Source organism: Melanostigma gelatinosum, assembly GCF_949748355.1.
Source record: "Melanostigma gelatinosum genome assembly, chromosome: 20".
Classification (NCBI taxonomy): Eukaryota; Metazoa; Chordata; class Actinopteri; order Perciformes; family Zoarcidae; genus Melanostigma; species Melanostigma gelatinosum.
The window spans coordinates 4,097,739-4,110,767 of NC_136653.1; the positions used below are offsets into that span (position 1 = coordinate 4,097,739).

General features: G+C 47.5%; 1 protein-coding gene across 1 annotated transcript in view; it reads left to right on the top strand.

Annotated features, from left to right (window-relative positions):
* reck (reversion-inducing-cysteine-rich protein with kazal motifs) overlaps positions 1 to 13,029 on the top strand; it is an 86,996-nt gene that overhangs the window by 67,367 nt on the left and 6,600 nt on the right. Inside the window, exons 18-20 of the mRNA XM_079292473.1 lie at positions 31 to 241; positions 379 to 452; positions 2,126 to 2,281. Of these exons, the coding sequence (XP_079148599.1) occupies positions 31 to 241; positions 379 to 452; positions 2,126 to 2,281 (441 nt within the window). The remainder of the gene's footprint in view (positions 1 to 30; positions 242 to 378; positions 453 to 2,125; positions 2,282 to 13,029) is intronic.

Below are 13,029 nucleotides of genomic sequence, written 5' to 3' on the forward strand. Positions count from 1 at the left end.
CCAACGTTTGCTCGTGTGCTCTGTTCTCAGGATGCCTGCAGGAAGCCTCAGCAAGTCTGTGGCCATAACGGCGAAACCTACAACACAGTGTGCGACGCCTTCACCGACCGCGTGGCCGTGGACTACGACGGCCCCTGCCACGCCGTCGGGGTTGTGTCTGACGTGGCTCACGACTCTGCGTGCAGCGTGATTCCCTGTCCCCCGCTGTGCACTCCAGGCTGTCAGCCGGTCACCCCGCCTGGTGAGCGCGCTGCTGGCAGAAAAATCACTTTTGTCAGACAAGGTTCCCTTCACTGGTTGGGTTCCTCATGACGTGTAGACATCATCAGTTTCTGGAGGTTGTGTTGAATTAATCCATGACCTCTGACCTCTTTCCAGGAGCTTGTTGTCCGATATGTGCCAGCATGCTGCAGATCCTCTGGAACAAAGAGCAGATGAACACTTTCTCCAAGGTAGAAACGGGTCACACTTCACCTCCGCCACAAAGCTGCTTCTTATTCCACCTGAAATGAATTTGCAGATAATTCATGTGCACATTTTGGTTAAACCGTGTTCTGCATCTGGATTCTACTGGTGGTATTGGATGTAATTACAGATGTAGACCACTTGGTGGGGCTATAATTCCAAAGAGTCCCCTACTGCACTGTAGGCAGACCGCACAGAGAACACAGTGTTGTTACTGAAGGACCAGATACTGTGAAGCAGAAGTCGTTTTTCTGTTTGTGTCCAAGACAAAACACACAGAAACACACACACACACACACACACACACACACACACACACACACACACACACACACACACGCACAGTTAACCCTCAAACAAGTCCACTGAAGCAGAGTAAATGGATGGTGTGGACCGTGGGTGTCCTGGTCCATTTTGGCAGTTTTTCCACACAGCATGTTGCAGGTAGACAGTGGTGCCAATAGAACAATGCTGGGCTGTCCCCAGGTGTTCTGGGCTGTCCCCAGGTGTTCTGGGCTGCGGAGCTTCGTTGGTAAACGGCGGTGTTGTGAGGCTGATGTCTCCGGCAGCATGATGCGTTCTCCGGAGGCTTCCGCTCAGCTTCCAACACGAGCAACGAGGGTCTCGGCTGACGACTCGGGATGGACTCGGCCAGACTCGTTCCCAAGCAGACCTGTTGAACTGCACTATTTGCCGGAGGCCTGCTGATGCCTAAACGCTGACATGTTGGCTGCTAATAAGTCCCTGAAGTCCATTTCTCTTTCATTTATTCATTTCATCCACTTCATTTGTTCAAATAAAACGTGAGTGTTGGGGCCAGCCTCTCGGTCTCCAGAGGGAGCTGTGCGATGGCTGCTTAACGTCCTCAAGTGATGTCACTTGATTCAGCGTCCTGCTGGGTCTGAACGTTTATATCCACATACAGAGCCGACCGCCATGTTTCTACAGTAGCCCAGAAAGGACAAACCAAACCCTGGACCTAGATAAGCCCATTCACGTTTTCATGTCCACCACCGTAGTTCTCCTGCACACTTCAGTTTCACTGATGTGTGCAATCTGCAACCGCAACCGCAATCCCACACTTTGACCTTTAATTATTCATTTATTCAGACGCCTTATTTACGTTTTGAGCACACACACACACACACACCATCACATCTCATGCCTGATGAAGTCTTTATTATGCATTGTTTGGTTGGTGTTTAATATTCAGCCTTTGCTCCTTGATTTGAATGTGCCTCCTACTCCTCATGGAGTCTCATTAGCAGTGGAAGGTCTGAGACGTGGCTGAGATCGAGAGGTCTCAGAGCCGGACTAGTCCTCCGCTCTCTGTGGAGATCTACGCTCATGCTGCCTGCTCACTGGAATTCCAGCCATTTAAATATGAAAGTCATTTGCCAGTTTAAGAAGAGAAATTCTTGATTTAAGGATTTTAGCCACACACATGGACGCTTCTGTCTGTCGTTCTCAGTCTGCTCTGTCTTTATTGATAATGTTATGAATGATTATGCCTTTATGGCTGTTTCCTGCTTCTACATTCAGGAAGCAGCATTATTGGTTTTGATTGAAATGAACCCAACATGCAGTATTTTCTTTGCTGACATGTTGAAACTGTGTCTGGTCCCTCCCCGTCTGTGTGACCTCTGACCCCTGGGTGCAGCTGAACAAGAACCAGCCGGTGACGGTCCACGACGTCCTGCAGATCCTGCGTCTCCATGTCTCTGTGCCGCAGTGCGACGTCTTCGGCTACCTGAGCATCGACCACGAGATGGTGGTCCTCATCGCTCCGGTGGACCAGCAGCCGACACCGCTGCAGGTAGCACACACACACACACACACACACACACACACACACACACTGCAGATTCAGTCATTTAGCTTATTATTTGATCGTCGTGTCTATTTAGTTGCTTTTTACTGCAGTGAGCAGAGATTATGACGGCCAACCCTCCTGCTGATAATAGCTGCTGACAGCCAATGTTCTGTGTCTATTTCTGTGTTTCCTTCACAAAAGACAACTCGTATCTAATAATAACGACATTTATTCTGGTGGGAATGTCTCATTGAGAAGAATTAAAAGGAAAGTGGAGTCACGAGAGGTCGAGTAACCGGCTGATTGTTTTCAAAAGTAACTTTTAATTTAAAGACAGATGTTCCACCTGCAACATATCATTACACATTAAAGGACGAGGCTGGCTATATTCATTATTTAGTCTGTCAGTAGATCTCATGGTCAGACCCAAACCAACAGTGAATGTATCTAACAAGGTGTGTGAGTGTGTGTGTGTGTGTGTGTGTGTGTGTGTGTGTGTGTGTGTTAAAATAGCCTGATAGATAGAATAGAATAGAATAGAAATGTACTTTATTCATCCTCAAGGGGAAATTTGTCTGTGGCAGCAGCAAACAGGGTTACACAATAAAATAAAATATTGGGTATGGAAAATGCACACTATATACAATAAAATAACAGAGCAGGACCTATTACATTTAAGAAAACAAAGTAATAAAAAGGCACAGTATATATACTGAATAGAATTGTATTAAGTTAACTAAGTAGGAAAAAATTAAAATAAAATAAACAAAACGGTAGTGCACAAGATCAGCAACAGCAGCAACAACAGTGTATCAGTGTTACAGTCTTGTGTTTGACTTGGCCAGAGGTGATTTATTGTACAGTGATATGGCAGAGGGCAGGAATGTTCTCCTGTATCTGTCCTTGTGACAGCGGAGAAAGTTGGAGAAAGTGCTCCTCTGTCCCTGCAGTAGGTGGTGGAGAGGGTGGTCCGGGTTATCCAACATGGATGATAGTTTCTTCAGTGTCCTCCTCTCCACCACCTCTTCCAGAAAGTCTTGTTTGCAGCCAATGATGGAGCCGGCCTTCTTAACCAGTTTGTTAAGTCTGTTGGTGTCTCCGGCTCCAATGAAGATCCTCTTCCTCTGTGTCATAGAGCTCTATTAAAATCACATTATGTTCCTTCATGACCACGAACACACACTGTAGTTCATTTTGAGTCCTGCTGCCACAAATACCAACTAGCAGAGTCATTCCCAAACACTGGGTCGGGACCCACAGGGGGGTCGCAGGAGATTTTATTGGAGTCGCCAAATAAATTAGCTACGTTTTATTTGACATCTCTATCTGCAGTCAAAAACCTATTCTAGATAATACAGGGTGATGAGGAAATGGCAGTGAAAATGTTGAGGATCGTTCATTTTATAGATGAGGCCTGATGTGGAAAGGGTCATATTTAAAAAGTGGGTCACCAGAAAACAATTTAGACGTTTAACGTTCCTTCTGAAAGATGACTGAGCCTTTTTTATGTTAAACTATATATTTGTGAGCAGTTTTAACAATTTCTTCAGGAGGAACGAATGAGCTGAGATTTGACAGACAGGAAGTCAGAGAATATTGAGAGAAGGGACAGTTTGGGTCTTTTCATGGGATTTATTGATCAGAATAATAAATAATATCACTACGCTTGTTCTTCTAAGTGCTGGATGCAGACCAACCCTTTACATGAGATCACATGACACTGTCGCTTTATTACTTCATTACTAATAGAACTATAGCACGATGAACTATTTCCTCCCCAACACATTTGACCTGCTGTAACTCTCCAGGCTGCACAGCAGCAGCATGTCTTTGTACACATCCACATGAGAAGCACACGGCTGCATCGAGCTGTGCTCATCACCCACCTCGCTCCCTCTGCACATGAATATGTGCTCAGTGGTCACAGTGGAAGATGAGGGGGAGGACTAATCGGTCCCCTTCACTGACTTCTTCTCCACAACATTTGCCTTATTATCAACGAGTGATAGTTATTTGTCATACAAAATGGCAAAATGTCCCCCACATTCTATGACTGATAGATGGAAATCAAATGATCAATATCCATATGCTACAATACCCATAATGCATTAAAGGTGCCAATGACCTATTTAATGTGTGTAATATATCACATCCAATGTTTTATCCATTTTTTTACTACTTCTGAATCGTGGTTTTGGGAGTGTGTATGAATCGATATCACAAACACTGCCCATACTCAATATATTATAATAATAATATATTATATTTTGATTAAAGGAACAGTGTGTGTGATTTAGTGGCATCTAGTGGTGAGTTGCAGATTGCAACCAACTAAACACCCCTCAGCTCAGCTCTCCTGTTCCAAGCGGGTTAGAGAACTACGGTGGCCTTCGGGATGCTTTTAAAAACATTGTATTTTAAAAACAAACAGGATTAGAATTTATCTATATTTTAAATATAACTAAATATTGTTTCCAGACGTTCATAAAGAATGAAGAGCCCAGACATCCATCAGTATCTGTCATTCCTCCTGTCCTCTGTCCTCCGTCCTCCGTTCTCCTGTCCTCCCGTCCTCTGTCCTCCATCCTCCTGTCCTCTGTCCTCCTATCGTCTGTCCTCCTGTCCTCTGTCCTCCTATCGTCTGTCCTCCTTTCCTCTGTTCTCCTGTCCTCCGTCCTCCTGTCCTCTGTCCTCCTTTCCTCCATCCTCCTGTCCTCCGTCCTCCTGTCCTCTGTCCTCCTGTACTCTGTCCTCCTGTCCTCGGTCCTCCTGTCCTCTGTCCTCCTTTCCTCCTGTCCTCCTGTCCTCTGTCCTCTGTCCTCCGTCCTCCTGTCCTCCTATCCTCTGTCCTCCTGTCCTCTGTCCTCCGTTCTCCTCTCCTCCGTTCTCCTGTCCTCCCGTCCTCTGTTCTCCTGTCCTCCGTCCTCCTATCCTCTGTCCTCCTGTCTGATTTGTCTCAGCCAGCAGAGAGGTTTTCAACAACCAGAGCCTTCAGCTGATGGTGCTTGTGCTTGTTCTGTGCGTGTGGCAGCGTTGCAGCGGTGGATGAGACGGTTCACAGCCGATTGAATCAGGTTTCACTTTTGTTTTTGTGTGCGTGCCTGTTGAACAGATGTATTGATCAAGTGTTGTCTCTTGACTCGCAAACGTTTTATTGCACGTAGAAGATGGCGGACTCCGTGGAAGACGACTGCGTAGATACAAACGTCTTTTTCTAAGCTGACGAGAAACCCAACAATTCTTAGTTTCAGGTGATTATTCACTGATTAAAACATAGTTTTGAATATTATTACCATTGCTGCTCATGGATCCCCCTAAATGTGACACACTGTTCCTTTAACATGCGGTAACATTTCACCAATAGCCGCTTCATGTGGCTCGTTATTTACTTTCAACTCATGAAGGATCTACAGCACTCATCCTATTTATACCTCAAAGAAAATGTATAATTGATCCAATCTTCACAAACCCGGTACATGCAACTCTTCTCTGTGCCTGAAAACTATTTCTGTATTAATTTATTGATAATCAGTACTTATGGCTGCCAAAGACATGTAGGCGTGGCCTCCTGACTCTCAACTAATGAATACGTTTTATCAATAAGGTAGTGCTGTATTACCTTTATTATTATCATTATCTGAAATGACATGGCCACTGCTATGACTTACTTTACACTCACACAAAACATCCATGACTGTACAATCCTAACAAGAAGTCATATCTGTCTTCATCCATGGATCTGACTGTACAGAAATATAGAAGCGTGTAATTATTATTATGACCGGAGAACACCTTGCAGACTGATGTGATCTCTGAATGACTTCGCTCCATGCCCTGCTTTATTCGGCCAGCTCCCTTTCTTGGTGCATGGGAGGTGATAGTGACGTGATCCATTCATCAAAGTGCTCCTACCCACCAGACATGTCATTATTCCTTCCAGCTCTCTTCACCTTGTGCTGCTGCAGCGTGAACGTTAATATGACAGAGATTCAGTCACTAGAGATCACTGAAGGTGAGACGGGTTTCATATTGTCTGATACCACAGCCGTTTGATTCAACGCTTTGATGTGTATGATCATACGCCGGGATCATCCGAGCACACTAGTCTGAACACTGAGGTGGAGCACCTTTATTTTGAAGGTTTTAAATTGAATTGTATTTAATTATATACAAATTGAGATTTCAATTTCCTCTAAAATAGTTTTTTTTATCACTCACTTCATATATTATTTGATATTTATTAATTTTGTTTTATTTATTCATTTTAATGAATGTATTCATTATTGAATGACCGACGTCAGTTCTTGGTCGCTTTTATTTTGAAGTCTTAGCGTGTGGGGCTAGTCTTAGCGTGTGTCTTAGCGGGTGGGGCTAGTCTTAGCGTGTGTCTTAGCGTGTAGGGCTAGTCTTAGTGTGTGGGGCTAGCCTTAGTGTGTGGGGCTAGTCTTAGCGTGTGTCTTAGCGTATGGGGCTAGTCTTAGCGTGTGTCTTAGCGTGTGGGGCTAGTCTTAGCGTGTGGGGCTAGTCTTACTGTGTGGGGCTAGTCTTAGCGTGTGTCTTAGCGTATGGGGCTAGTCTTAGCGTGTGTCTTAGCGTGTGGGGCTAGTCTTAGCATGTGTCTTAGCGTGTGTCTTAGTGTGTGGGGCTAGTCTTAGCGTGTGGGGCTAGTCTTAGTGAGTGGGGCTAGTCTTAGTGTGTGGGGCTAGTCTTAGTGAGTGGGGCTAGTCTTAGAGTGTGGGGCTAGTCTTAGTGTGTGGGGCTAGTCTTAGCGTGTAGGGCTAGTCTTAGTGAGTGGGGCTAGTCTTAGTGTGTGGGGCTAGTCTTACTGTGTGGGGCTCGTCTTAGCATGTGTCTTAGCGTATGGGGCTAGTCTTAGTGTGTGTCTTAGCGTGTGGGGCTAGTCTTAGCGTGTGGGGCTAGTCTTAGCGTGTGTCTTAGCGTATGGGGCTAGTCTTAGCGTGTGTCTTAGCGTGTGGGGCTAGTCTTAGCATGTGTCTTAGCGTGTGTCTTAGTGTGTGGGGCTAGTCTTAGCGTGTGGGGCTAGTCTTAGCGTGTGTCTTAGCGTATGGGGCTAGTCTTAGCGTGTGTCTTAGCGTGTGGGGCTAGTCTTAGCATGTGTCTTAGCGTGTGTCTTAGTGTGTGGGGCTAGTCTTAGCGTGTGGGGCTAGCCTTAGTGTGTGGGGCTAGTCTTGGTGTGTTCAAGTTCAAAGTTCAAAGTTCAAAGTTCACTTTATTGTCAAAGTTTCCACATGTGTTATGCATACAGAAAATTCGAAATGCCGTTTCTCGCAGTCCCACAGTGTAATATAGACATGAACATATAACATATAATAGAATAAAATAGAATAAAGTTAAGAACATAAGGGCCTAGATAAAGGATTAACAAGTAGCAGCAGAGAATAAAAAGTGACTGGTGCTGGATGAGGGAAGGGTGTGTGAGGGGGGTATTTGTTCGTAGCAGCAGAGAATAAAAAATTAAAATAAATAAATAGAAAAAGTGACTGGTGCTGGATGAGGGAAGGGGTGTGAGGGGGAGTAGATGTCCTGGTATGTTCCATTTGAGGCAGTGGGGAAAGGTGGGTGAGGGGGAGGGTAGAGAGGTCAGGGGAGAGATGGCAGGGGGGGAGAGAGGGGGAGCGAGAGGAGAGAGGGAGGGAGAGAGTTCAGCATCCTGACCGCCTGGTGGAAGAAGCTGTTCCTCAGCCGGGTAGAGCTCGAACGGAGACTGCGGAACCTTCTCCCTGAAGGCAGGAGGCTGAAGAGGCTGTTGGAGGGGTGGGTGGGGTCACCCGCAATGCCGAGTGCTTTGCAGGTGAGGCGGGTGTTGTAAATGTCCTGTAGTGTAGGGAGTGAGACTCCGATGATCCTCTGGGCAGAGTTCACAATGCGCTGCAGGCTCTTGCGGTTGGAGGCGGTGCAGCTTCCGAACCACAGCGTGATGCAGCTGCTGAGGATGCTCTCAGTGGCGCCTCGGTAGAATGAGAGCATGATGGGGGGAGGGGGCTCCTGCTCGCTTGAGCTTCCTGATGAAGTACAGGCGTTGCTGGGCCTTCTTTGCCAGTGCAGTGGTGTTGCTGTTCCAGGTGAGGTCATCTGTGATTGTCACACCCAGGAATTTGGTGCTGCTCACCTGTTCCACAGCAGCACCATTGATGGTCAGAGGGAGGGGGGGTTGGGAGTGGGTTCTCCTGAAGTCAACAACAATCTCCTTTGTTTTCCCCACATTGAGGAAGAGATTGTTATTTTGGCACCAACGGACCAGCTGGTTCACTTCCTTCCTGTAGTTAGTCTCATCGTTGTGGCTGATGAGACCTACCACGGTAGTGTCGTCAGCGAACTTCACGATGTGGTTGGAGCTGTAGTTGGGTTTACAGTCATGGGTCAGCAGGGTGAAGAGAAGGGGGCTGAGCACACAACCTTGGGGGGCCCCCGTACTCAGTGTTAGTGTGTTCGAAGTGTTGTTGTTGACCCGAACAGCTTGTGGTCTCTCTGTGAGGAAGTCCAACAACCAGTTGCAGAGAGAGGGGCTGAGGCCCAGGTCTGTAAGTTTACACACAAGCTGCTGGGGGATGATTGTATTGAATGCTGAGCTGAAATCTATGAACAGCATTCTGACGTAGGAGTTCTTAGTGTCCAGGTGTGTGAGGGCTGGGTGTAGAGCGGAGGAGATTGCATCCTCTGTGGACCGTTTAGTTCGGTAAGCAAACTGAAACGGGTCCAGGGAGGGAGGAAGGGTGGATTTGATCTGCTTCATGACCAGCCTTTCGAAACACTTCATGATGGTAGAAGTCAATGCGACGGGGCGGTAGTCGTTGAAGCAGGCTGGAGATGACTTCTTCGGCACAGGAATGATGGTGGTTTCCTTGAAGCACGTGGGAACAACAGCCTGGCTCAGGGAGGTGTTAAAGATGTCGGTGAGGACATCCGTGAGCTCCTCTGCGCAGTCCCTCAGCACACGACCAGGAATGTTGTCAGGTCCCGCAGCCTTGCGGGTATTAATCCTCAGCAGTGTGCTCCTCACACTGGCTGGGGACAGGCACAGAGCCTGGTTGTCGGTGGGGGGGGTGGTTTTCTGCGCAGGTGTGTTGTTCTGTGCTTCGAAGCGTGCAAAGAAGCCATTGAGGTTGTTAAGCAGGGAGGTGTGACTGTCACAGGTCTGTGGCGGTAGTTTGTAGTCCGTTATGGTCCTAATGCCCTGCCACAGGCTCCGTGAGTCCCTGCTGTCTTTGAAATGTCCTGTGATTTTCCTGGTGTACAGTCGTTTAGCTTTCCTGATGCCACGGCACAGGTCAGCCCTGGCTGCTCCCAGCCCAGCTGGGTCTCCAGCTCTGAAGGCGGTGTCGCGAGCCTTGAGCAGTGTGCGGACCTCCCCTGTCAGCCATGGCTTCTGGTTGGCTCGGATGGTGATGGCTCTGGTGGTAGTTACATCATCAATGCACTTGGTGATGTAACCTGTGACTGTCTCTGTGTATTCTTGAATGTTAATGTGATGGTTGTAGGTGGCTGCCTGCTTGAACATGTCCCAGTCTGTAGTACCAAAGCAGTCCTGAAGTGCAGCAGTACTGTCCTCTGGCCACACCCGTACCTGTTTTGAAACCGGTTTGGTAACCTTTACCCTTGCTCTGTAGGCCGGTTTCAGCAAGACAGTGAGGTGGTCGGAGAGGCCAATGTGGGGGAGGGGGGACGCCTTGTACGCTCCCTTGATCGATGTGTAGACTAGGTCTAATTTGTTGTTTTCCCTGGTTGGAAAATCAACATGCTGGTATATTTTAGGCAGAACAGTTTTTAGGTTAGCATGGTTGAAGTCTCCAGCAACGATGAGAATGCCGTCTGGGTGTGCTGTCTGTTGCTCACTGATGGCTCTGTAAAGTTCACTGAGTGCCTCCTCTCTGTCCTTGTTGTTGGGGCTCGGAGGTATATAAACAGCCACCAGTAGAATGGCTGAAAACTCCCTCGGCAGGTAAAAAGGACGGCACTTTAAAACCATAAACTCCACCAGCGGGGAACAGTGTTGGTTAACAACAATAGCGTCTCGACACCAAGCATCACTGATGTAAACACACACACCGCCGCCGCGGGACTTTCCCACGCTAACTATGTCTCTGTCTGCTCGGTAGCATGTTAGCTTGTCCAGTTGAATAGCGGAGTCCGGGATGTTGTGGTGGAGCCATGTTTCCGTGAACACGTAAACACAGCAGTCCCTCACCTCACGCTTGGTTCTGAGTAGCCGTATATTGTCCATCTTGTTGTCCAGTGAACGGACATTTGCCATGAGTAATGTTGGAATTGCCGGCTTGTGTGGGCTAGCCGTTAGCCTAGCCCGGATACCTCCACGCTTTCCCCGCTTTTGCTTCCTCTCGCACCGCTTGCGCTGTCTCCTTACCGGGTGGGGGTTGACACAATGGGGGGAGCAGAGAAGTCCCAGGCTGCTAAGATCCACGGAGAGTTTGGCTTCCAAGTTGAAGAAAGTTGTACTTTTTCCAAGAAGAAACTCACGGCTGTATTGTTGTGTTTTGCGATATAAGTCCGTCGGGCATGACGAACACAGCGGCAGACTAGACAAACTAGACGAAAAAGACGAAAAAGACGAAAACACTGTTTTTCCGGGACCGCGAGGGGCCGCTGCGACTGCTCGCGCCGCCAACATGTTTTTTCATGTGGGGCTAGTCTTAGCGTGGGGCTAGTCTTAGCGTGTAGGGCTAGTCTTAGTGTGTGGGGCTAGTCTTAGTGTGTGGGGCTAGTCTTACTGTGTGGGGCTCGTCTTAGCATGTGTCTTAGCGTATGGGGCTAGTCTTAGTGTGTGTCTTAGCATGTGGGGCTAGTCTTAGCGTGTGGGGCTAGTCTTACTGTGTGGGGCTAGTCTTAGCGTGTGTCTTAGCGTATGGGGCTAGTCTTAGCGTGTGTCTTAGCGTGTGGGGCTAGTCTTAGCATGTGTCTTAGCGTGTGTCTTAGTGTGTGGGGCTAGTCTTAGCGTGTGGGGCTAGTCTTAGTGAGTGGGGCTAGTCTTAGTGTGTGGGGCTAGTCTTAGTGAGTGGGGCTAGTCTTAGAGTGTGGGGCTAGTCTTAGTGAGTGGGGCTAGTCTTAGCGTGTGGGGCTAGTCTTAGCGTGTGGGGCTAGTCTTAGCGAGTGGGGCTAGTCTTAGAGTGTGGGGCTAGTCTTAGTGAGTGGGGCTAGTCGTAGCGTGTGTCTTAGCGTGTGTCTTAGCATGTGGGGCTAGTCTTAGCATGTGTCTTAGCGTGTGTCTTAGTGTGTGGGGCTAGTCTTAGCGTGTGGGGCTAGTCTTAGTGTGTGGGGCTAGTCTTAGTGAGTGGGGCTAGTCTTAGAGTGTGGGGCTACTCTTAGTGTGTGGGGCTAGTCTTAGCGTGTGGGGCTGGTCTTAGCGTGTGTCTTAGCGTGTGGGGCTAGTCTTAGTGTGTGTCTTAGCGTGTGGGGCTAGTTTTAGCGTGTGTCTTAGCGTGTGTCTTAGCATGTGGGGCTAGTCTTAGCATGTGTCTTAGCGTGTGGGGCTAGTCTTAGTGTGTGGGGCTAGTTTAACCATCTTCTCTGAAATCAAAGCACACAAACGCGTCTTTGCTCCAGGCTCTTCCTGCTTTCCTGCAGATATAAAAGAGGAGCAGAGTTGCAGTCACCAGAATAAAGGCCCAGCATCCTGCACACTGACAGCAGCTTTGTATTATATGCTCTATCTATGGCCTTAGAGAAATATTCAGAATCATAATTGATTGTAATTGTAAATGACATAAAACTCATATCGTGCCCTTGAGTCGTGGCAGGGAATCATGTGAGGTTGTTCTAATAGGAAGAGCTTTATGTGTGCCACGCAGTATGTGGGTTAAGAACACAGTGCGGCTGCACTCGGCGGCGATGTCTTCAGGCTGGTGTTTAAATGCTGCTGCTGATAGCAAGCTCATCTAATCTTAGACCAGAATCAGCCCATGCCCAAAAGCAACGGACACACTAGCTGCAGATAGACTGATACTGTGTGGTGGAAGGAAGACAAAGAGAGAATAAAACAGCAAGAAATCACTTGTGATAGAAGGAATCATGAAGATTCACATCAACATCGAGGCAATTCTTCACATTAAAAGAACGTTTGTTTTCTTCTGCAACTCAAAGAAGATGTGCTGTCCATCAAAACAAATAATCAACATTTTCACCAGCTTTCACAAGTCAACATCATCTTAAACAGAGTCAACATCTGCACCAGATCAGCCAGAATACCATAGAGTAGAAAGAGATCAGCAACGCTTAGAGCCAGGTAGCAACATCTGCAGAGTGAAGTCGATGCAGAAGTGCAGGTGGTTCTATTACTCAGCTGTCTGCTTCAGCTCGAGGTGAACAGAGCAGGAGGCACTGACCTCACAGCAACAGTAAATAAACAGTAGAACCTCAGTGATTATGATGTGTTGGCTGTGATCTTCATGCTGTCCATTTCTTGCCTTTATCTCTCCGTTAAAATCCAAAGTGTCATTGTAATACAAGCATGCTTCCTGACAAAGCAACGGCAGCAAATGGAATGACAGGACGCCGCCTGGTCTGAACTTGGGATCTGTGTCTGGATGTTTTTGATCACGTCTCTGATTCCTTATGCAGATAGGATAACAGAGGCCGATGTATGAAAGCAGCAGTCCTACAATATGCTCGGTTTATCCCCAGATGTTTTCAGCGTCATTGCCCTTAGTCAGTGCAGTGATTTATCAGCAGACATGTTGTGATTAAACATAACATTTGCTCAGTGTTTCAATCTGTTT